This window comes from Taudactylus pleione, unplaced genomic scaffold (genome assembly GCF_031769625.1).
Source record: "Taudactylus pleione unplaced genomic scaffold, aTauple2 ptg000065l, whole genome shotgun sequence".
Classification (NCBI taxonomy): Eukaryota; Metazoa; Chordata; class Amphibia; order Anura; family Myobatrachidae; genus Taudactylus; species Taudactylus pleione.
In genome coordinates, this window is record NW_028284467.1 from 16,388,215 (window position 1) to 16,412,342 (window position 24,128).

Sequence of the window (24,128 nt, forward strand, 5' to 3'; positions counted from 1 at the left end):
TCCATAGAGTTTTCGCCTTGCTCGTTTTCAGTTACGATGCAGTTAAAGATTTATGTGTACAGGCGTCCTAAACTGAACCTCAGCTTACACCATTGCATCACATCTCCAACAACTGCCACAGACTGATCAAACAGCACCCTGGCAGCATTCATTGCATGCCAGCAGAGAACTAGCAAACATCTCCAGCGATAGGTATCGTTAATGTAGCATGGGTCAACTTGTCCTATGACGCCATAGTACAGAATTAGAATAATATTGACAATTAAAATCAGTAATAATTAACCACAAGCAGGTATACTTGATAGGTGCTTGCCAGGCAGGTTTGGATGTGGTGTACTGTAGGACTGGATAACTTTCCTCCAAGTGCATATAATCAGCTGCTCCATTCACCACACACAGAAAACTATCATGTACTAAGTGTTTGGCACAATCATAATACATTCATGATATTACACAATTTATCATAAATGCATATGGTGTCATATACAAATTTCGGATCTTTTATACAAATATATATATAATAAGCGAGAAAGTGTGTGTGTGTGTGTGTGTGTGCGTGTGCGTGTGTGCGTGTCTGTCTGTTTGTCCTTTATGCACGGAAAGAGTTTTGTACCTAGCTCCACCAAATTTGGCATGGTAGTATCATTTGACCAGGATTAGGCAATTACCTAGGTTTGAACTCTGTCAAGGCCACACACTGTCACACAATCCCATAAAACTGGGACATTCTTACATTACACAAGTTGAGTGGCTGGTTTCATACACATACCGCCACAGTCACACTCTGGCAGTCTCATGAGCAGCTCAGCACTTGATACATTCCACTCGATACAGACAGCATAATCACTCCACATTCTTTGATCCTGGCAAAGCTTAGCATATGGAGATAGATCGCAGCCACACAGTGCCACTGCGGATGGGCCCCCTTCCGTCTGGTAATGGGACTCCAATCTCTGCATTCCCTCTCTGATAGCAGCCCTGCTAGACATGGTCTTCAATGTTGGTCTGTAGTGATTTCAGGGGGTGATTCAACTGCAGATGCAGTGAAAGGAATCACACAGATTCTCGATTATCGGGTATCTGCACATGCATCTGACCCATACAGCACATGTCAGCAATTGACAGTCTGCTGCCATTACTGGCTGGGGAGTGGGCAGCGATGGCCTACGCTTCCCAAAATGGAGGCATGTCGCCACCATTGGGGGGAGTGGAGAGGCCAGCATCTCTGTCGGCTGACGGAGATTTCCTGGCCTCTTTTACTCATCTTCAGCAACCGGCTTGCATGACCTCATGGTTACTCAGCTGGTTTTTGGCTATGTTTGAAGTTCGGCAGGGCCATGGAGGTCTATATAGTGCCAAGTAGGCCATGGAGTCCCTGATTTGAAATTTTTGTTTAAGCAAGTTTGCACAGGATATCTTCAAGTGCTTAAACCTGCACTGATCTGAAGGCACAGGCTGATATGTACCAGTGGGGGGCAGGCAGAGCTCCAACGGCAGAGCATTGAGTCAGAGGATCGACTGTCACACTGCACCTGCACTGACAGTCAACCTAGGCTTGACATTAGAGAACATATGAGTGAAGTAATTCATTATGAAGAATTAAAAACATGTATAGTTTAAAAACTTGACAAACAGCAAACAGTATCAGTGATATACAGTTCATCCAGGGCCTAGGGAAAGCATAGTCCAGTCGATACGTTCTTCACTTGAACATATGAGTGCTTCCCGATGGCAGTAGTCCTTCCTGGATGAAAGAATCTTTAAAGATGGACAGGAACTTCCAAGGCCTTTTGTTTGAAACAAACTTCCCTGAGGAATTATAATTTGTTAAACTTTGATTATCGCATATGCATAGCAATGTGACTCGGGAGATTCTAATTTCTGGCAGCATACTTAATTTAGTATCACAGTAATTTTATCGTGTGGTATTTACCATATTTTGTCTGTATGGTGAGGGTCCAGCATTGTCTCCCGCATCCACTGCTGAGTTTAATGCAGTCTAGCGCTGCCAGTGACTGGTTGTCACTATCTGACCATGTGCATAGTACTGCAACCCATCGTACACTACTCAGCAAAGTCTGGAAGCCCATGGGGACCATACCTCTAAGGCCATGGGGAGCATACCTCTAATGCTATCTATAGATGGCGTAAGCAGTACAGTAGTAAACAGTGGTAGGTTTAGCTTACCTGTGTTTGTTAAACATGTCATAAACCCTTTAGCGAGTGCGAGTCTTAGATGTGAGCCAAAGCAATGAAAGAGCTTTTTTTCTGGCTATTCACCACTTAATAAAGAGACCCCTCAGTATACAAGGCATGATTGGGGTTGTAGTGTTCCTCTGTTCGGTGAGAGAATATTACACAATAGCTGCGTGGCGACACTGGCTCAGCAGCAAAATGTCCCTGAAAAGTCATCGACAATGTTATTATGTAAATTACAGTCATATAATACCTAAAGTCTTCCTCACAGCTGCCAAAAACTGAAATTGAGAACTTTTGACATTTGTGAGAAGTAAAAAGAGTGAGGTGTAAGGAGAAAAATGTGATCTGACAGGAGTTTAGCGAGCAGGTAGGTTATGAAGTGTACATTTATATTTAGAAGCCTAATGAAGGTGACAGAACCATGTGGCAGTTACATCAGAGAGACAGGGTGTGTTCTCAAATACCTGAGTACATGTTTGTGTTGCCCTTTCCTGATTATTCTGCTGTGTGCCTGATTGCAGCAGATAAATACTTACTCAACCCAAATATCTAGTACAACAGGTACATCACATCGTTATTGACCTGTGCAGCATTATAGTATTACCGAATGTTTCTTGGTTTAAAGAACAAGTCCAGCATTTTAAGGGTTGACCCTCCACAGAAATACACCTGAAGAAGGAGACTTGTGCTGCCAATTAGATAGAAACTAGGATTCGCTCCTCCACCTGCAGAGCACATGGTTTTGCCATGGTGTAAATCCAACTATCATCTTGTTGGATTTACTCTTACAGTAACTCCAAATAAGACCCTCTGTATGCATCTTATGACTTCTAAAAACATTTAGTGGCATATTTATCATATATTGCTATTTTTGCCTTTCTGGCAGTTTATCAGAAAGCTCCAGCCAGAATATTGAATAAAGCTGCATAGTACATACACATGTAAAGATTTACTGTCAAACCAACCAACTAGTTGATTGTTTGGAATGAAAATCTGGTAACGTATGGGAGTAACTGATAATCAGCAATTTGCTCCTAAATGCCAGAAAACAGATGAAAATGGTCATCAGACAAGTTTGTTAAATATTTAATCTAAACAATTTGTTCAAACAATAGTTTTTGTCCATTTTCCAAGGTTTGGGAGCAAATTGCTGATTGTCATTTGCTTTCATACCTTACCAGATTTTCATTCCGACCAATCAACTAGTTGGATGATTGGACAGAAAATCTTTCCGTGTGTACCCAGCCTAAGAAGATAACAGTATCTTTGACTGTCACAATGCTTCTGGGTTCACATAAGGCTGGAAATGCACATATAAATATAACTGAGAAGAAGAGGGAGAAGCTTTGGGCCTACTGGAGAGGGATTTGAAAATCACCAGGCTTTCTCCATAGGGAAAACTGGCTAACACCATCTTCATTTGGTATAAGTGTTGTACACTAGGGGCAGAAGTGTGGGCACATATAAGATAGATATAGATGGTACCTTGCAGTAGAGACCGGAGCTCCAGTGGACCTTCCCTGCTCTTGCATGTTGTGACTCCACAAGCTTTTCCTTCTCAGACTACAGCAGAGAGGCTAGGCCCGTGCACAGTAACATGACAATGTGACAACCTTGATAAGCCGCATAATCAGGCAAATTTATTAAAGGGGACAAGAGAATGTAGGTCCTGGAATAAGGTACATGGAAATGACTATCAGCATACAAATGACATGGGATTCACACAATAAGGAATAAACAGCTAATGCAGCTAATAAGTAGAAAGTATTATCACTATGCAAATGAAATACAATGCAACACAACTGAGATAATACATTATAATATGCATTATCAATACTATGATGAATAACCAACAAACTGTGGGCCTGATTCAGCAAGAATCACAATAGCAAAGCTGCACGCAGGCTGTAGATATATTATGTATGCAGGCAGGCTATAGATATATGATGTATGCACGCAGGCTATAGATATATGATGTATATGTATGCATGCAGGCAGCTTTGCTATTGATATCCTTGCAGATATGGTAATGCAGCAGGAGGCATCGCGCCTCCTGTGCATTATTTATCCGAGCTGCATTGTCCAATTCAGCATCGGGTCACGCCTCCGGTGCATTACTTATCCGAGCTGCATTGTCCAACTGTGCATCGGATAAACTGCGTAACATCAGCCGACTAAGGTGATCAATGAGGTCACGCAGCCGGCTGAATAAGTTTAGAGTAAGAGGCCAGGAAATCACCGTCAGCCGATGGAGATCCTGGTCTCTTCCCTCCCCCCCAATGGCGGCGACACGCCTCCGTTTCGGGTAACGGAGGCTGTCGCCACCCCCTCCCCGCCCCCAAACTGCAGCAGACTGTCAATTACTGACAGTCTGCTGCCAGTTTACATGCGGCTTCACAGACCCGTTCTGCACATGCACAGTACGGGTCATGTGCCTGCGCAGATTCCCGAAAATCGGGAATCTGCGTTCAGCCTGAATCATGCCCACAGTGTTTCACTTGGCAATCAGATACATAGCTTAACTTCAGCTGTCGCAGCACCTCTTTAACTATTATTAAGTAGAAAATGCAGTTCGTCAACTACTTCAACACATTATGGGCTCTATTTACTATTATCCGCATTGGTAATGCAGATTGCAGTGAGATATTACCGAGTGAATTCGCATTGCGAATTCAGGCAATATCAAAGGGATTTACTACAGCTCTGTCCCTGCTAATCCCCTTCGGAGCCTTATCACGGTATTTTCGCAAAAAATACCATGATTAAGTGCCCGCGCATGCGCCGACCAGTCGCCGCTGCTACCCCCCCCGGCGCTAAGCCCTGCCCCCCCGCGATCGCGGACCCCCCCGCGACCCCCCTCTCCCTTACTTACACTTACCTGCATGCTCCGAGCCTCCAGTGATGTTCTCCATTCCTCCGGTCAGGTGATCTCCCATACTGCACTGGGGCCCGATCACCTGATGACCAGGCAGCAGTGCACTGTGGGAGACCAGCTGACCGGAGGGGAGACATCACCAGAGGCCCGATCACCGGTCCCTGGAGTCAGGTAAGTAATTTTTTTTTTTTTACTATTTTTTTTTTTCTTTTTTTTTTACAGTAATCAGCTTGCGGTCTGTTTAGACCACACAGCTGATTACAGGGACCGACTCCCGGCTCTGCTCTCCCCGTTAGAGCAGAGCAGGAGGCCGGTAATCGGGGGAGACCCTGGATAACTCCACCTCCAGGTGACATTATTATCACAGGGCTTCCCCCGATATTTTTTTCACATTTATTTTTAGTAACTATGGTCAGATCACATTTCCCATTACAATTATGGGAAATGCGATCTGCTTTACTAAAAATAAGTGATACTTAGGGGTTGGAGTAGAATTTTACGAATTCTACTCCAATTGCCCTGTAATAACTATAGGTGATACTAAAATAATGTGAAAAGGGTGTGAAAACACCCTTTTTCACTTTATTTTAGTCAAAATAATGTTGATAAATAGAGCCCTATATGCTGAATATACGCAGTAACTCTAACATATACATATAATGAAATAACAAAATATAATCTCTCTTATATTATTATGCAAAAGACCATAAATACAGACTGACCAGTTATTTACTTATACAGAGGGTGAACACAGAGTTCTTTTGTTGGAGTGCTCACTTGCTACGTGGTCACTGTCCTATTACGTATTTGTAATCCACAATAGGGAATCCATAATAAGGCAAAAGTTAGCATCTAATGCTGTTCATCCTGCACAAATAGAAAAGTGGTATTTTCTAGCACCTACTAGTGTACACCCATCAGCCATAACATTAAAACCATCTGCCTAATATTGTGTAAGCAGGGGCACCAATAGGGGGGGAAGCGGGTACTAATTACCCGGGCTTGTTGGAGGTGCCCGAGTCTGCCGCCACCTCCCCCACATACCTGTCAGCAGCCCAGCACATGCTGCTGTGTGCTGGGCTGCAGTGGGAGACTGCTTGCTGCTGCTGAGCAGCAGCAGCAGTGTTCTCTCCTCTGCCTGTGGAGGGAGCGATCACACTGATCGCGCCCCCCCCCCATAGATTTTTTCTGTGTTTGTTTTTCTAATGTGGAGTAGCTACACCTCCTGCAACTAAGCCACGCCTCCTGACCGGCTCTCTATGGCCCTCTGTGTAGGTCCCCTTTGTACTGCCAAAACAGCTCTGACCTATTGAGGCATAGACTCCACAAGACCTCAGAAGGTGTCCTGTGGTATTTGGCACCCTTACATTAGCAGCAGATCCTTTAAGTCCTTTATGTTGTGAGGGGGCTTCCATGGCTCGAACATATTATTCAGCACATCCCACAGAGGCTCGATCGGATTGACACCTGGGGAATTTGGAGGCCAAGTCAACACCTTGAGCTCTTTATCATGTTCCTCAAACCATTCCTGAACAATTTTTGCAGTGTGGCAGCAGAACGCATTATCCTGCTGAAAGAGACCACTGCCTTCATGGAATACTATTTCTATGAAGGATGTACTTGGTCTACAACAATGTTTAGGTAGGTGGTACATGTCAAAGTAACATCCACATGAATGCCAGGGTCCAAGGTTTCCCAGCAGAACATTGCCATCAGAGTCACACTGCCTCCACTGGTTTGCCTTCTTCCCATAGTGCATCGTGGTGCCATTTGTTCCCCAGGTATACAACGCACTTGCACCCACCTGTCCACATGATGTAAAAGATAATGTGATTCATCAGACCAGGCCACCTTCTTCCATTGCTCCATGGTCCACTTCTGACGCTCATGTGCCCATTGTAGGCATTTTGATGATGGACAGGAGTTAGCATGGACACTCTGACCTGTCTGCTGCTATGCAAGCTGCAATGCACTGTGTATTCTGACACCTTGCTATCATAGCCAGCATTAACTTTTTCAGCAATTTGTGCTATAGTAGCTATTTTGCGGGATTGGACCAGACGGGCTAGCCTTCACTCCCCTCACACATCAATGAGCCTTGTACGCCCATTACCCTGTTGCCGGTTCACCAGTTGTCCTTGCTTGGGCCACTTTTGGTAGGTACTAACCACTGCATACTGGTAACATTGCACAAGACGTGCCATTTTGTAAATGCTCTGACCAAGTCCCCTAGCCATCACAATTTGGCCCTTGTCAAAGTCACTCAGATCTTTATGCTTCCTTATTTTTCTTGCTACCAACACATAAACTTCAAGAACTGACTGTTCACTTGCTGCCTAATATATCCCATCCCCTGGCAGGTGCCATTGTAAAGAGATAATCTATGTTATTCTCTTCACTTGTCAGTGGTTTTAACATACCTCCCAACTTTTGAAGACCAGGAAGAGGGACCCTTCGCGCGCCGTAGGTGCGCGCGTCTGAAAAGGGACGGGCTTCCAAAAAGGGGCGGGATGTCTAGAAAACGGGGTGGAGCCTCGCGCAACCCCCGTTTACGTCACTATAGGGGGTGTGCCCAGCACTCTCCGAGATGCTGGGCAGCCCCCAGGCTCTCTACACTATTGAACAGATGCCGTGCGTATCGCACGGCATCGGTGCACCTTCGGTGGTATGTGCTCTCCCTAACTTCCCCCCCACCGCGTGACACATTGGCACGTGGGTGGGACAGCGGGGCAGTCCCAGAAAAACGGGACTGTCCCGCTGAATGCGGGACAGTTGGGAGGTATGGTTTTATGTTGTGGCTGATGGGTGTATATAAATTAGTCCTTAGAGCACAAGCATCTTCAACATTCAGCAGTTATGTATCCTGAGTGCACTATTTTCTCCAGCACTCAGGGGTCTATTTATCAACAAGTTTTATCATACACAACGAGTGATAAAACTCTTTGCGTGTGATAATGGTGCTCCAGCCGATCGGCTCCCAACTGTCATCTGTTTGAAATATGACAGTTTGGAGCTGATTGGCTGTAGCACCATTTATCATACGCAAAGAGTTTTATCACTCGTTGCGTATGATAAAACTAATTGATAGTAGGCCCCTTAGCGTTATGTATCTCTATATGTTTCTTTCCAGCAGTTAGCAAGACTCAAGTCTCTTTACGCATATTAATAGAAATATTTGACACAGAGTTATAGTGGGACATCTCCTTCCTGACTTAGTAGTCTATCAGCCTTCACTGTAACAGTACTGCCATGCTGAACTGCACACTGCCTTTCTCTCCTTGACACTGCCAGGACTGAGTAACGGTCCTCAGTGCCTCACATTTGGTGTATTTAGTGGTCCTGTCTTCCAGCGACGCTGCTTGCCCAGTCTCCTCAGTCACAGCTGCGGCACCTAACCCCAACTTTCTAGGTTTCCTCCTCCTCGTCCCTCCCCTCACACTGCGCATGTCCAACACACAAGTCTCTTCCCACTTGCCTGAATATCTCTCTTGCACTTGACAATGCCACCAAGTGTTAGTCTCCAGCATTACAGGGTCCATAGGCTTCAATAGGAAGCTAGGGTATCATATTAGCTATAATAGATAAGCCCCAAAAAGCTAAGATTTTCAGAGTTTGTTAAAAAGCCAAATATCGCTATCCCTGTAGAGAACTATGACGGCATCAGTGAGTGAAATTTAATAAAATGCCAGAGATATCTGTGCTATAGCATTAATAAATGACAAAATCATCAGAAAACCACACCTGCATAGATGTATATTACTGAGCTATTGCAATTGACAATAGACCCAATGAATGTAAATGCAGTCAGAAGGCTACAGATTACTGCTATTTGTCTGGTTGGGGCTAACCTCCCTCTGGCCACTTACAGGCTTACAGTAGGTTTGTGTGGGAAAGATATCACAGGCAGACATATAATTTATAGGTGTGGGAACCGGGTGCACTAGAGTGATCCTTTGAATTCCATGCATTCCACCTATGTAGAGCTGCAGTTAATGGGACATGACTCCTAACTGTTCAGTATAATTGGACCTGACCCAGGGGCAGACACTGGATTTTTTTTGGGGGGGGGCTATATATATATATATACACACACTTACACACCTCTGGTAGAGCTGTGATCGCCAGGGTTGCCATCAAAAATGGTGAGGCCCGGAACTGACAAAATAGCCAGACAGCCCTTGCTCCAGCCAGTCAGCCCCTGCTCCCATCCAGTCAGCCCATGCCCCAGCCTGACAACCCCTGCACCAAATAGCCACCCCAGCCAGCCTGCCCCAGATAGCCAGCCCCTGCCCCAGACAGTCAGCCCAATAGCCAGCCTGCCCCAACCCCACACTTACCTGATGCTTGTAGCGCCAGCCTCCTCAGACAAAACCCGCTGCTCTGAGTCCTCTGCTCTCTGTGTCAGTGGTGGCGTGATGTCATTACATCATGCGCGCTGGCTGCCGGTTCTCACTCTCTCCAAATTAAAACTGCAGCATAGCGGGCACAGGGGTTGGCAGCACCGGGTGAGCGAGCCCCGCTCTCTGTCCAGGCTTCCAGTCCAGTCCCTGATGGCCTCCTGTCCAGGTCCAGATGGCAGCCCTGGTGATGGTTGCACGCTGCCCGGCCACTGCCGGATCAGCTATCAGAGCTTCCGCTTCAGGTGGTATGAAAGCCACCTGACTCAGAAGCGCTGACAGCTGAACAGGCAGTTGCTGGGTAGCTCCGAGGGTGGCCCGCTGATTGTGCAGAGATGGAGACAAAAAAAATTGGTTGGTCAGGGGGGGGTTTCTGGGTACTCAGAAACCCCCCCTGCGTGCGTTAGTGTGACCTTCCTAAAGACAGATGTGAGGCATGATGAGGGTCGGACTGGCACATAGGGGTACATGGGAAGCCTCTGGTGGACCTCATTGCCTGAGGGCTCACCCCCTCTTCTAGGAATCAGGTTCCAGACTGTGCACTTGAATTATGCATTATACATTATACTGCACAGGGCTATGGTGTATTTTTTACAATGCATTGCAGTTATTAATATGGTACATTATCATGCATGCACTAGAAGTGTTTACTATATATATTTTTAAAGGGGCCCCAACTATGCACACTATCATGGTTATGGCTTGCCACCCCTAAGTATGGGCCCCTATTACTGCATTCACCCTTCATGCCCCAGTCCGACACTTGGCATGATAGCTAAAGATCCAGAGAGATAGAGAGTGCAGTATCAATGATGACAGTGAGGCAATAATATAAATATATCAGCTTTAATTGTTAGCCTACATACATAACTTGTATTGGTGTATCCACCATCATATAGCACTCTGCATGTTTGTTCTGTAAACACATTTACTGGTGTGGAAGTCAATCTTCAGATGACAGCTGGTGAAAGGGAAGGTGCACCAGTGACCTTGTAAAATAAAAGAAGTAAATAAGAGAAAGTAATGCTAGTATTGGTGTCTGTAAAATGCATATGTTTTTGTTATTATAGTAAGTCATATATTATTATAGTTAATCTTCTGGAGTGAGTAATCTTTTCTAATGCTAATGTATTGCTAACTCCCATTGGATGTCGCGGCTACCGTCCCATCAACATTATTGTCAAGTTTGCACTAGATAATAATTCTAAACTTTATTTGCTTTGACAGTGATGTAATTCCGATTGGAATAAACATTGGTTTAATAGACATGAAGCAGCCTTTGTTGCAATATTTAACTTACTTGGTTCACCAGTTTGCACAACAATCTGTAGCCAATGAGAACATCTGAGGTTTCATAGCAGTACTGAGTATTTCAGGTAATGATTATGCTGATCTTGTGGTAGGTGGTGACCTTTCTGCTTGTGATTATATTAGTGAAGATGGTGCTGCATGTGACATAGGGTCTGACATAGGGTCTGATTCAGATCGCACGCAAGTTTCAATGATTGTTAGCCATTGCGCATGTGTGTAAGGTGTACTACGCAACCGCAGGGATTGTTTTGCATCACGCACACACAGAGGATACACTCGCAAAGTGAGTGACAGGTAGTCAGTGTTTAGGGGAGGGGGCTAGAGAAACGCAGGCGTGTCTGATCATTTAAATACTGTTTTCAGAGCATGCATAAATTAGCCACTGTGTCCTTGCTCGCAGCAGGAGATCCCTCTGTGTATCTGGAGACCCGCTATGTCTTTGGCACCTTAGACTTACTCAGAAGGCTGGTGGCCGCTGGATCTGCGTTCAGTGTTTCTAATGCTTCCGGTTTTGTGAGTGGCAGATGTGAAATGCTTTCAGTGGACATCTCTTAGCTCTGGACTGCAAGTGGGTAATTAGCATATTTTCGCAATTTATTTTCGCTCTGTGAGAAATCGCAACTGCGATGGCATTTGCATGACGATCTGAATAAGGCCCACAGTTATGATCTTAGAAAGGAATTGTAGTCAAGAGGGAAGCCATGGTCTGAGAGTTGATCCTGGAAGGCGCAGGATTCCCTAGCAGCACGTGATGTGAGGCTTCTTTCAAACATAGGCCCGTTTTCAATTTGAGGCGAAAAGTCCAGACTTTTTGCCTGCTGGACTTTCCGCCTCCTTCGCCTGTTTTCTAGGTGGAAAAGTATCGCGCGCGTGCCCATTATTCCCCGTATTCAATTTCAAAGTAGGTGAAATCGGGAACCGGCAAAACTTGGATCCACGAAAAAAACTGGAATTTTTGGGAAATAATCTTAGGACCCTCCTAAAGATGTCCAGTCATGGGGGACAACTATGGGTACCCCCGTTTTTGCCTGCAGAAGAAAGTCAGGTTTTTAAATAGCCGCGGCAGGTGCATAAATGCGGCTTGGAAGAAGGTGATGCAGAAGAGCATTTAGAAGTTTTTTGGGGGAAAAATCACTATACCCATCAAAAATGGGGTACATGAAAATGGGTGCAATCATATTTTTAAGTCCCTTAAAGGATTTTTAAATATTCTGCAAAAATGCACCTGCCACTACTCCCACAATGAAGAAAACACCAGCCGCATATAAGGGAAGGCCTCTGGACTCCATTACGCTAATTTAGAAGTGTGATTCCTATTTTTTTTTTTTTTAACCCCAAAATTGAAATTAATTTTTTGGGGTGTCCCTTTTTTTTTTTATTTACTTTTTTTAACACCGATTATTTTTAAGGACCATTCCCAGGGGTGCAGGCTATTTTTTTAAAGCCTTCACCCCTAAACCCCAATTCTGCACTTTTTTTTCCCCGTCTTTTTACATTGACTTTTTGCACTGGAGAAAAGTCAATGAAATTGAATACGGGGATATTGGAAATAGGGGAAAATGACGTAATTGGACGGACTTTCGCCCCATATTGAATATGGCCCATAGCAGGAAAACTGAGATGTCAGCTGCAACTCTGTGATACTAAGTACCTGCTTCAGTTCAAACTTGATGCTTGTAACCTATATTTATGACAGAGATTCCTAGTTGCAGTCTTTTTATGATAGACGTATTTGAGTCATTCTCGTTCATCCGTTTACTCTTATGACTCATTACTTGTACTCAAAAGCTTATATTTAACATTTATTATAGCTGTATTTTACTGTAACAAGTACAATTAACAATATTAAGCAATAAAGAAATATTGTAGATATGTTTTGGTTCACAGGCATTCAAATGAATGTCAAATATGTATAGTCAAGCTTAAAATTACAGAGGTGCTACATAAAGACGTTAAATAAATTAAAATAAAAAGGTAACACAAGATCAAGACATCTGCTTGTTAATGCCCTCACCTCACCGTTAATTTCGTTTACCGTTATTTTAGTATTCATGAACACACTTAACACAGGAGATATCACTGACATGGAATGGAAATTATGCTATTCATCAAATTCAGAAAATTATGTATTTTCAGAATTTGATGTAGTTACTATACGCCACTCTGAGGTGGCGTATAGTAGGTGACACTTACCTGTGTCAGCGTGGCCAGGTTCTCCTCCGCTCCCTCCAGAACTCCCTGGTCCCTCCTCTGGCTCCTCTGACACTGTGTTCTCCGGGCAGAACACAGTAAAGTTTAGAATAAAAAAAACACTTTTTTTTTCTAAACTTTACTGTGTTCTGTCGGGAGAATACAGTGTCAGAACAGCAGACTGAGCCGGAGGCTGCTGCAGCGGCCAGGTAAGTGGGGAACGGGGAGGTGAGCGGAGGGGGGAGGGGGTTGGGGGGGGGACACACAGAATTACCACAACTGTAGGCAGCGCTGCTTTTACGGATGTAACAGCGCATGAGCAGCACTGATTACAGCTACGGTAAGGTAGAGTAGAGAGGGAAAAGTATATTTTCCGAAGAGCTGTCATCGCAAAAATGATAGCTTTTCGAAATAGATAGTTATAGGGAGGAGGAATGATGAATTCCTCCTGTAATTAGGTAGAACTCCATGTGAGTTCTAAACCTAGTTACCTCCAGAGAAATTTTAGTTAAGATGAATAGGTCACTCAGTGTTTAAAGTCAACAATAAATGAAAACAGACTTGACTTGTCCTATTGATCTTTGTAACTACTATAATGGTATCTGAAAATATTATTTGTCATATGTGTTTTATATGGGTTGGTAGTATTTTCACAACATTTTTTCTGCTATTTGAGCTGCCTCTACCCAAGACCTCCTTCTTTTAATGAGTGGTGGAACAGGGGCAGGTATGCAGACGTTGAGTACAGGTTGAGGACATTAAAGTGTAAGCAGGGTTGGTTGTAGACCAAGTGGAGCCCAGGGCATGATTTTCCTTTAACGTTTCCCCTCTCCCCCCTCACTGACCCCATAGCTTCACACAAACTGCCTTATAGCCTCTTAGGCTGGGTACACACTTAAACGATATAGACCCGATTTGTCATTTCCGGACAAGTGGGAATGACAAATTGGGAATATCGTTAAGTGTGTATTCCCAATTTGCGTGCTCCTATGTATGATATGTGATGGTACGCCTGATTGGCTGCTTGTATATTGACCCCTCCGGTGGACAGTATTTAATTCATTAGGCTTAAAGAAATATTTTATTAAATAAAATAATGCTGCTTACACATTGCAACACCAGCAGTTTGTAATGCGTTAGGCAGAGCATGGTTCATTTCAACTTTTGTAAGTAATCTCTTTCAGAATTAATTATGTCCCTGATGACAGAGCGTACTCATTAAAAGCACTGAAATGTTGGAATATTGTGGTGCTGCTGTTTCATTATTTTAGAGTGCCACACCTCCATGGATGTATAAATGAGAATAGATATTATTTTTTTTATTAATATACCAATTTTAAATACCAATATTATATTACTATTTTTTGCTGCCTCTAGTGGAAAACACAGCATTTTCTAAGGCTGATTTTTCACTTCCTTCCTAATGTGAATCTAGACAAAAGAAGCTATATTTATGATTATTATTTATTTTATTAGTATAGCGCTACCATATTATTTAGAGTTTTCTAGAGAATATTACATCAGTTCCATCAGTCCCTGCACCATTGGAGCTTCCAATCTATAATCCAAAACGCTCACTAACACTACGGCCCATTTTGTCAGAAGTGTCAATTGGAGGGTACAAGAGGAGCACCTGGATGACACCTCCAGCCGCTGCATCACCCCAATCTACATGAACAGTTGTTGGTACATTCTAGAGAACAGAGGATTAGGGTCCTTAGTTTTCTCTCTCTCTTTTTAAACTAATATCACATAGGGACTGATTCAAAGTTGCAAATTGCTGCGACCGCTTTAGAGTCTCCTGCTGTAGTCATGACTGTGACTTTATGCTAATGCTAGTACCAGCCCCTCCCCTGGTGTACAAGTGTGTGCCTGAATGTGCAAGGACTGGGACACCAGGGGGAGGCAGCCCAAAAGACGGCACTGTATGGTCCAAGTATGGTCTCTGCACATCTGACAGATGTTTACCAATATACCCAGTTTAGAGTCTTTTTCCTAATCATTTTATTATCAAACTTCTTATATTAACATTGTTATTTATTAATATTAAATAACTTATGGTGGACTGGAAGCAGATGGGAAGTAAATGCTTCTCTGTTTTTATACATTTTATTTGTACAGTTCTTTCCAACTTGGTCATGTTTGTTAGCACTGTTACAAGAACATAATTGTTGTTCACTTTACTCCTTCTACACTGTGTACTTATTCCAGAGAACATAGGTTAATAATAGATCTTTTTCTATGTAAGTTTCCTAGAAACATCTCCTAGGAGTTGAGTCTATAGAACTTGACTACAACCCTGTCCTATTTTTTCCCCAGTAGTCTGTTTGTGGCTTTTTCTTTTATATAATGCAGATTATCTTACTTCTTTCAGACCCCGCTTCCTGATATTGAATCTCAAGAGGAGTACAGCCAAACTGTGAAACAGGTAACAGAGAGTTCTCTTTCCTACAAAAGCTTATTTTTCTTAAAGAATTGTCTTCTGTCTGTGGTGACTAAGAGTAACAGATATGTCTGTATCATCGCGTTTCATCTATAGAAGTAGAGTAAAAACAAGTTTTTTTAAAAGGTTCTTTTTATTGACAATATGAACAAAATCATTCAGCAGAATAACCCAATAAGACGGTGGCTTCCTGCTGCAAAATACAATTCTCTCTATATTAGCACAGAGCCATGAGTAGAGAAGACTATGGTTCATATAATTAGAGCAATATCAAATAGCCTCAAATTTCCCAGGACATCCTCTGTGTATTTAAACTGGATTTTGTACAGATAAGGATTGATTTATCATTTATTGCAATGCTTATGGTCTTAAGGTGTCAAGGCCCTCCGATATCACTATGCTCTGACGCACATTACCGAGGGCTTCTGTTAATAATATTGTTTGATGATGAAAAATGAATGAAAGAAGCAAACTTTTTGGTCAATCATTTTTGTATCGCTCAAAAAAAGTAGAACTGGTTTCCAAAATTGTACTACTGGCCTGGCTTGGAACATATGTAATTTAATTATTTTAATAATCTCCCCTTTATCGCCTTAGTCTGAGACAACCTTAAAAATTGGGGTGATGTATAATAAATGCTGTGTTACAGGTGATTTCTGGTAGTACAGTAATAGAGGCCAATGTCATCTGCTCTTTACAGAGGGGTTTACGTAGAAGCGTAATGACCAGGCTAATAACATATGTGACTTCTGCAAAGGAGTATTTCATGGACAAGGGCTTTTTAGTTAATATCATGCTCTTGGAATTTGGTTTGCATTGTGTGATTTAGGTCCTGATTCAGAGGTGGACACTGTTTCAATTCAGTCACAAATGACCAATGTTTTCTGTTGTGCGGCTGTGCTGGAGCCGCAGTGCTCCTGTGCCGCGATGGTGTCACAATGTTGTGTTAGCTGCAGCTTGATTGACAAGCTGCAGGCATGTGGGGGTGGAGACAGGAGTTTGGAAATGGAGGCATGTTGGCCGTATTTGTTGGGTTCGGTGGTGTTTGTTGGGCGTGCCGAAGCCAGAGACTGCATTGAAGATTCCCTGGTCTCGGCAACATAGTTGCGGTGGACATTCTGAACAACTCAGATGTATGATGGTCTGCATGACGGTCATGATGTTAATCCAATACTGCAGCTTCAGACAGAGGCAGTGGATCTCAGCAGCCGGCAGTGGGCGTCCTTTAACAAATGATGGCTCCTCCAGAATTAACATATATGCTAAGACCTGCTGCAAGAAAAAACTCAGCACTGATCCCTCTTGCATCCAACTCTGAATCAGACTCTTAATGCGAAGTATTTAAAGAAGAAACACGATTTTTTTTTTTTATATATATATCTGCTTATTCTTTAAATCTACCATTTTGGGGTAGGCATCAGTAAGTTAATTTATTCCCTGCCTCAGCCACAATGTTCCATCAGGTACTGTGAATAAAACTGTCAAGATTCCCTTTTGTCCCACGGGGGTCACAGATGAGAGTAGGAGGGAACATACGCTCATCAGCCATAACATTAAAACCAGCAATGGGAAAGGTGAATAACATTGATTGTGTCTTTACAATGGCACCTGTCAGGGGATGAGATAAATTAGACAGTCAGTTCTTGAAGTTGATGTGTTGGAAGCAGGAACAATTGGCAAGCCTAAGGATCTAAGCAACTTTGACAAGGGCCAAATTGTGATGGCTAAACGAATGTGTCAGAGCTTCTACAAACTAACAGATCTTGTGGGGTGTTCCTGGTATTTTGTGGTTAGTACTTACCAAAAGTGGTCTACAGCAGGACAACCATTGAATCAGAGACAGGTTCATTGATGTATGGAGCAATGGCTATCCCGTCTGCTCCGACCACATAGTAGAGCTACTGTAACACAAATTGCTGAAAAAGTTCATGCTGGTCATGATAGAAAGGTGTGAGAACACACAGTGCATCGCAGCTTGCTGTGTATGGGGCTGCATAGTCACAGACCAGTCAGAGTGCCTATGCTGATTACTATCAACTGCCAAAAGTGCCTACATTGAGCACATGAGTGCTAGAAATGGAGCAATGGAAGAAGGTGGCCGGGTCTGATGAATCATGTTTTCTTTTACAACATGTGGACAGCTGGGTGCGTGTGCATTATTTACCTGAGGAAGAGATGGCACCAGTTGCACTATGGGAAGAAGGCAACCCAACAGCCGTAGTGTGATCCTCTGGGCAATGTACTGCTGGGAAACATTGGGTACTGCCATTCATGTGGATGTTACTTTGACAAGTACCACCTACCTAAACATTGTTGCAGACAATGGCAATGGCAATTCATGGCACTGATATTTCCTGATAGCAGTGGCCTCTTTAATGTGCCCTGCTACACTGCAAAAATTGTTCAGGAACATGGTAAACAGTTCAAAGTGTTAACTTGGCCTCCAAATTCCCCAGATCTCAATCTGATAGAGCATCCATTGGATGTGCTGGAAGCCCCACCTCGTAACATACAGGCCATAATAGATCTGCTGCTAACATCTTGGTACCAGACACTACAGGACACCATCAGGAGCAGTGGCGGATCCAGGGGGGGGGGGGGGCGATTGAAACGATCGCCCCCCCCCTAGCATTTTTGCCTCTCTCTGCACCTCCCCCTCCTGTTCCTGTGTCAGGGCAATGCATACAGATATGCACAGCACTCCAATCCTCCTAACTAGGACCCAACAATATCAGAGGAGCAGAGGCTCCTTCCTACGCCCTGCCCCTTGTATTTGGTGCCGGCAGTACAAACCCCCCCCCTGAAAAAACATTTTTGTTTACCCACATTCATGCAGCATTATGCCACGATTCGCGGGTCTATTAGGAGGGGTGTTGGAGCCAAAATTATTAGCATTTATAAGAACTGCATCATTTTAGTATCACCCACTCCCCCAGACCCGCAAATCGCGGGATTATGCTGTGGGGGGCGGAGCCTAATGATGGAACTGGCGGGCATCGCCCCCATCAACAACCTGCTGCTGCATCTCAGAATAGGATCACAAAGTAAGTGAAAGTGTGTCTGTGAGTATGTATGTATATGTGTATGTTCCTATGTAATATATGTGTGCATGTGTCCTATGTATTATATGTGTGTGTATGTGTCCTATGTAATATATTGGTGTTTGTGTCCTATGTAATATATGTGTGTGTATAAGTCCTATGTAATGTGCGTGTATATGTCCTATGTAATATATGTGTGTGCATGCATCCTATGTTATATATGTGTGTGCATGTGTCCTATGTAATGTATGTGCATGTGTCCTGTGTAACATATGAATGTGCAATACTATATATATATACACCCACACACACACGCAAGGAAAACTCCCTCCTACAAATCCTGCTTTTGTCCCTGGCCGCACACTGAGTTGACGTCTGGCTGTGTGAGGCGGCACGGTATGAGTCACCAAGGGGAGGAGTTGGGACCAGAAATGGGAGGTGCCAGGATAGAAAAAAGGAGGAGTCCGTGTTATTATCATTAAACTGCCCCCCCTAAATCAAAAGTCTAGATCCGCCACTGATCAGAATAATCTTATGATGCAGGCGAACAGAGGGCCTCATTCAGAGATGTACCCTGTTGTGATTTTTATGCAGTTGAGCAATTTTTGTGAACAGCGCATGTATCAAAATGCACATGCACCAAGCCCCGTCTGCGATCCTGCATGTGTACCTTCAAGAATCGCAGTGTAATTGACAGGGAGGTGCTGTTTGGGGGAAGAAACAAGGGAGTGGTTGGAAAAAAGCAGGTGGGTCGGTGCTGTTTTGGGGACAGATCACAGCAAGTGTCTGTGATTCCCAACCTACGTTAGATGGCTCTAGTGTCTCAGTCCAGGCATCCATGCTGCGTGACCATAGGGTTACTCACATGGTCGATTATTGGAAAACCTGCATATGGGCTGCGAATGTGTACGCAGTTGCAATACTGTTTGCGATGGCTGTGGTGAGCTTCTCAGTACTGTTAAGGGAGGGTGCTATTTTGCAAACAATTGCTCCTCTGCAGCATACTGAGATTGCAACAACCAACGTATGTCTCTGAATCAGGCCTATACAGCCTTGGGCTGTCATAACCATGTCTCTGCTGACTGGCTGACTATCCTTTTAAATATAGGACCCTCCCAGAACTGCCTAAGTCACTTTTAACTTACATCCAAATAATTGTGCATACTGTAACCTAACTTGCGAAAGGACTACTTAAAATTTGGGTGTTTACCTTAATCTTCCTATTTAAGATACAATATGAGTGTAAATATGATATGTTGTGATGTGGGATTAGGGAGATACATCATGCAAATGTGTCGTCCTACTGTACATATATCCTCAGTACACCACTCGGCGCAAAATGACTGGCGTGAGTGAGCCGCCAGGTCCCGTGCAACTCTGCTAGTGTCGGGTGTCTTTTTTTGTCGAAAATGCATCTAATGCTGGGTATACACTTGCCGATGTGTGTACCCAATGATGCGACACCCGACCACAAGATATATCGGATGGGTGGTAAACACTGCACAATGCGGGCACCGGCTCCATCCACTATGTCGGCATCTGCATTTGGGTCGTTCCATCGGCCCTACATGCAGGCCGATGGAATGACCCTGATGGATGACTCACAGAAGCGCACATAGTAGGTACACACTGGCCGATGTGGACGATGTCAGCCCAATCTATGGGATCGGCGACATATTGTCTAGTGTGTACTCAACTTAAGTTGCAATGTGATGTGACTAGAACGCACAAGGAGACTGTGCTGATTACTGTGATATGCAACACTTGTATATCTATGTGCGATTGAGTTTGTAAATGAAACTTGCCATGGATTAAGGCTGTGGCTGTTGCGTCAGAGCACTTCATATGCTGATTGAGAGACTCAATCACACACAGATATATAAGAGTTGCATATCAAATTAATCAGCACAGTCTAATGGTGTCTCCTAGTCACATCACATTGCAACTTAGATTCATTTTCGGCAAAATATGTAAATAAGATGCCCGAAGCTAGCAGAGTCTCACGAGAGCTGGCACGCTGAGAGGAGCTGTTTGGCACAACTGCAGCAAAAAAGGGCGAGGACACAAGTGTATCTCCAAAACTACCTATCTGAGGTATCTCCAAAGTGTATCAACCTCAGCTATTTTTATATGATTTGATTTCACACGCTCTCAGTTATCACTGAAATATCAAATTTATGTCATAAACCAGAGCAAATATGATATTTCTTTTATCTGCCTATGTCTAATCACACCTGAAGGACCTGATGGCATAAACTGGTGCTGTGATTACCTCCCACTGGGTGTAGGAGACAGCCTGACAGTCTCACTCCATTCATCTGCAAACACAGACAGGCTGTGTTTGAGGAAGCACCTGTCAGGTAATTTGGTTTATCCTGCTGTCAGGGATACCAACTGTATGTACACTTAGATTGGCTCTCGCCCAGGCAACCTGCTCAGGATTTACTGAGTTTATTAGCAAACTAATGAACACTTGGCCTGGCTCTTACACTTACACTTAAGTAAGTTATTTTGTGAGTCATTAGAATTAACATCCCATTGATCTGTGTGGGCAGAGTTTGCTAATATCAAAAGAACATAACCAAAACATTATCATTATATTACCTGCCCTCCGTGTGAGGCAGATTTTTAACAGTACAGCAACAAGAAAATATAGTTTGCCATATCTAATATCCATAATTTCTACACCTCCCCCACTTCACCCCTACTACATCATTCTACCAGCATCTCTCCAGCATTTCACTGGTGAGATAAACCATTAGCAACTTCTAGGTCCACTGTCCTTTGGCAAATTCTTCCTTCTCAGATAAACTTTTTCTGAGGGCAGTGGCTCTGACATTGACAACCAGCCATGCTTGATCCCTTCTTCCTGTCTATAGGCTGACACATCCTTACTGTTTTTACAGGGATCTTTCCAGCAGATTTGGGAGCCTGATTCTGTTCTAGAACTCTCTCCTGCTCATGCTGGAACTGTCCTTTGCTCCACAATTCTCTCAGTGTGGCACATTGCAGTAAATTCTTATAGGGGGGTTGCTAATAAAGGTTCTATACACATTTCCTTATTATATAAATCATCAGTATCACTTTTTACCACACAGTCTATACACAAATTCATGCCATAGTAGAATTCATTATTAACAAATACGATCTGTGATGAGTCTGACGATTCCACGGAGCCAGATGACACAGAAGCAACATTAGAAGAAACATAAATGTGACCTAATCTGTCCCAGGTCTGTTCCCAGTAAAACGTTTACAGGAATATGATCCAATACTCCCACCTCCCTCATCCCACCACCCTCCAATCTAAAAAAAAACCTTGATATAGGGATTGTGGGGTTCACTCCTTTAATTCTAGCAACAGAGCATGTTTTTCCTGGGAAGAAGTCCTGGCAATCTACAAGTTCTGGTCGCACCAAGGTCAGTTCAGCAGCAGTGTCTCTCAGTCCAGTAGAAACCTTATTTCCTACAGTGACAGACTGTAGATGGTCATAGGAAAGATTGTGGGTCCCTGATGCCCATAACACCTGAGGAGGGGGAACAGGAGGTGCTGGTGCAGGCTCCCATTTCTCTGGTCAATCATAGCTCTTGTGCCCCACCTTGTGGCATGCAGGACACGTTGAAGGTTTCCCAGAGGCAATGGGAGAGGGTCACTCAAAGGGGCGGAGGCTGGCAGGAATGAAATCCTTCCCTGCAAACTTATCTCCTCTCTAGCTGGCATCACCAGGTTTCTTAGCCATGGGTGTGCAGTGAGCTGCATACATATCTGCAATCTGTGCAGCCTTGGATGCAGTCACAGACTGACGATCCAAAATGAACAGCCCTACTTCAGCAGGGGAAACATGCAGAAATTGGTTTTGGATCATTAAATCCATCACACACTTTCAATGGTAATTACAGCCAGACCCTTTAGCCATAGGTGCATAGTTTTTTGCAAATTATCCACAACGTCTGTATAGGTGTCATTAGCTCCGTGGTGCACAGTCCTGAACCTTTGATGATAAATCTCAGGAATTAGACTACATTTTCTGATTACGGCCTGCTTGATGGCTAAATAATCACCATTGCTTTCCTGAGGAAGTGCTGCAAGTACTTCCAAAGCCTTGCCTTTCAAACCATGAGCCAGATAACTGGTCCATTCCGCTGGTGGCAATTGATATTGGCGTAAAATTTTTTTTAAATTCCTTCAGAAATATATCCAAGTCCCAGTGGCAAACGCAGAGGGGGGTTTCCAAATGCTTGATTTTAGAGTGAGTGTGGCCAGTCCATGAAGAGGGCAGAATTAGCACTTATCCAGCATTAATATGTTACATACAAATTATATTGTGTTGCATAATTCCAGCATGTACAGGACCAGCGATCACAGTAAGCCATTAGATGCGGCAGTAGGTCCATCCTGTCTGAGCTGAATGTTTATCTTCAGATGTGGGCATCATTCCAGACTATTGGAGCAAGTCCAGGAGTGGCAGAAGAACCTAGCACTGCCCTGCACATATTTCTGTACATATTGTTATCCTTATGTACTGGATAGTGTATTATTATTAAGAACAGTATTAATACTTAACCCCATTGATGGTCTATAGCAGTGTGCCCCTAACAGTGCATGTTTTCCACATCTCCTAGTTGGTGCACAGGTATATTTATTACTAGCTGGCACATTTGAAAAATTCCACAGGTGGTGCAAATCGTTTCATTTGTGATACTGAGAAGAACATGCAGCACTAGTAACATTGTATTATATTACTATTTCTATTGTGGTCATCTTGTGTGCTGGGGAGGGGGGTTTCCAGGCAGACGGAAACCCCCCCTGTGTTTGCCTATGAAGTCTCCATCTTTAGACATAGACCTGTATTTAATTAGTTTTGCGTACGCGATAAAGTTTCGCATGCCGGAATTTTCGCCTACATCGCGTATTTTAGCCGTGGAAACTTATCGTACGCGTACCCGCGATTCGCCTTATTAATTTCCAAAAGACGCGAAAACGTAACCTGGCGAATGCAAACCAGGCAAAAAGTGCTGTCAGAATTTGGGAAATCAGTCTTACACCCCCTAATTAGCATCTTTGCAGAAGTGGTGAAGACCAGCATTAAGCAGGTTTTTTTTGGTGAAAATAAGTAGTCCTGTCAAATTTGGGGTACATGAAAATGGGTGCAAGCATGGTTTAAAGTAGCTAAAGTAAGTTTATAAAACGTAAAAAACGCACCTGAAGCAAGCACCTGCAATAAAAAAAACACCTCACCCATACTTGCTGACCCCCCAAAAGTCTATTTCACTAGTTTTTAAGTTTGTACCCCCACTTTGCACTTTTTCACCCCATTGCTTTTTTGGGGTGTTCCTCACTTTTTTTAAGTTTTTTTTTTTTTGTTACGCAGTTATCCTTTGGGGGGCTGTCCCAAGGGTGCTGAGTGATTTCCCCAACTTTGCACCCCAAAATAGCCATTTTGCACTTTTTTTCTCCACCTATTCAGAGGCGAATCTTTTTCGCCTATTACATTGCATTGCGTTTTCGCGTACTCGAAAAGTGTTTGCAATTGAATACGGAGATAAGTTTCCGCCTGGCAAAAAGTTGCAAACATCTCTTCTAAAACTCATTATTAAAAACTCTCACTTTAGTAAATTTACCCTAAGTGTCAGGTATAATATTGTAAGTGTCACACTTGGGGCCTGATTCA

At 43.5% G+C, this 24,128-nt stretch overlaps 1 protein-coding gene across 3 annotated transcripts in view; it reads left to right on the plus strand.

Moving 5' to 3' along the window:
- RAPGEF3 (Rap guanine nucleotide exchange factor 3) overlaps positions 1–24,128 on the plus strand; it is a 131,552-nt gene that overhangs the window by 42,379 nt on the left and 65,045 nt on the right. For all 3 annotated transcript variants that reach the window (XM_088465990.1, XM_088465997.1, XM_088466004.1), the window contains one exon: positions 15,347–15,400. In XM_088465990.1, the coding sequence (XP_088322116.1) occupies positions 15,347–15,400 (54 nt within the window). The remainder of the gene's footprint in view (positions 1–15,346; positions 15,401–24,128) is intronic.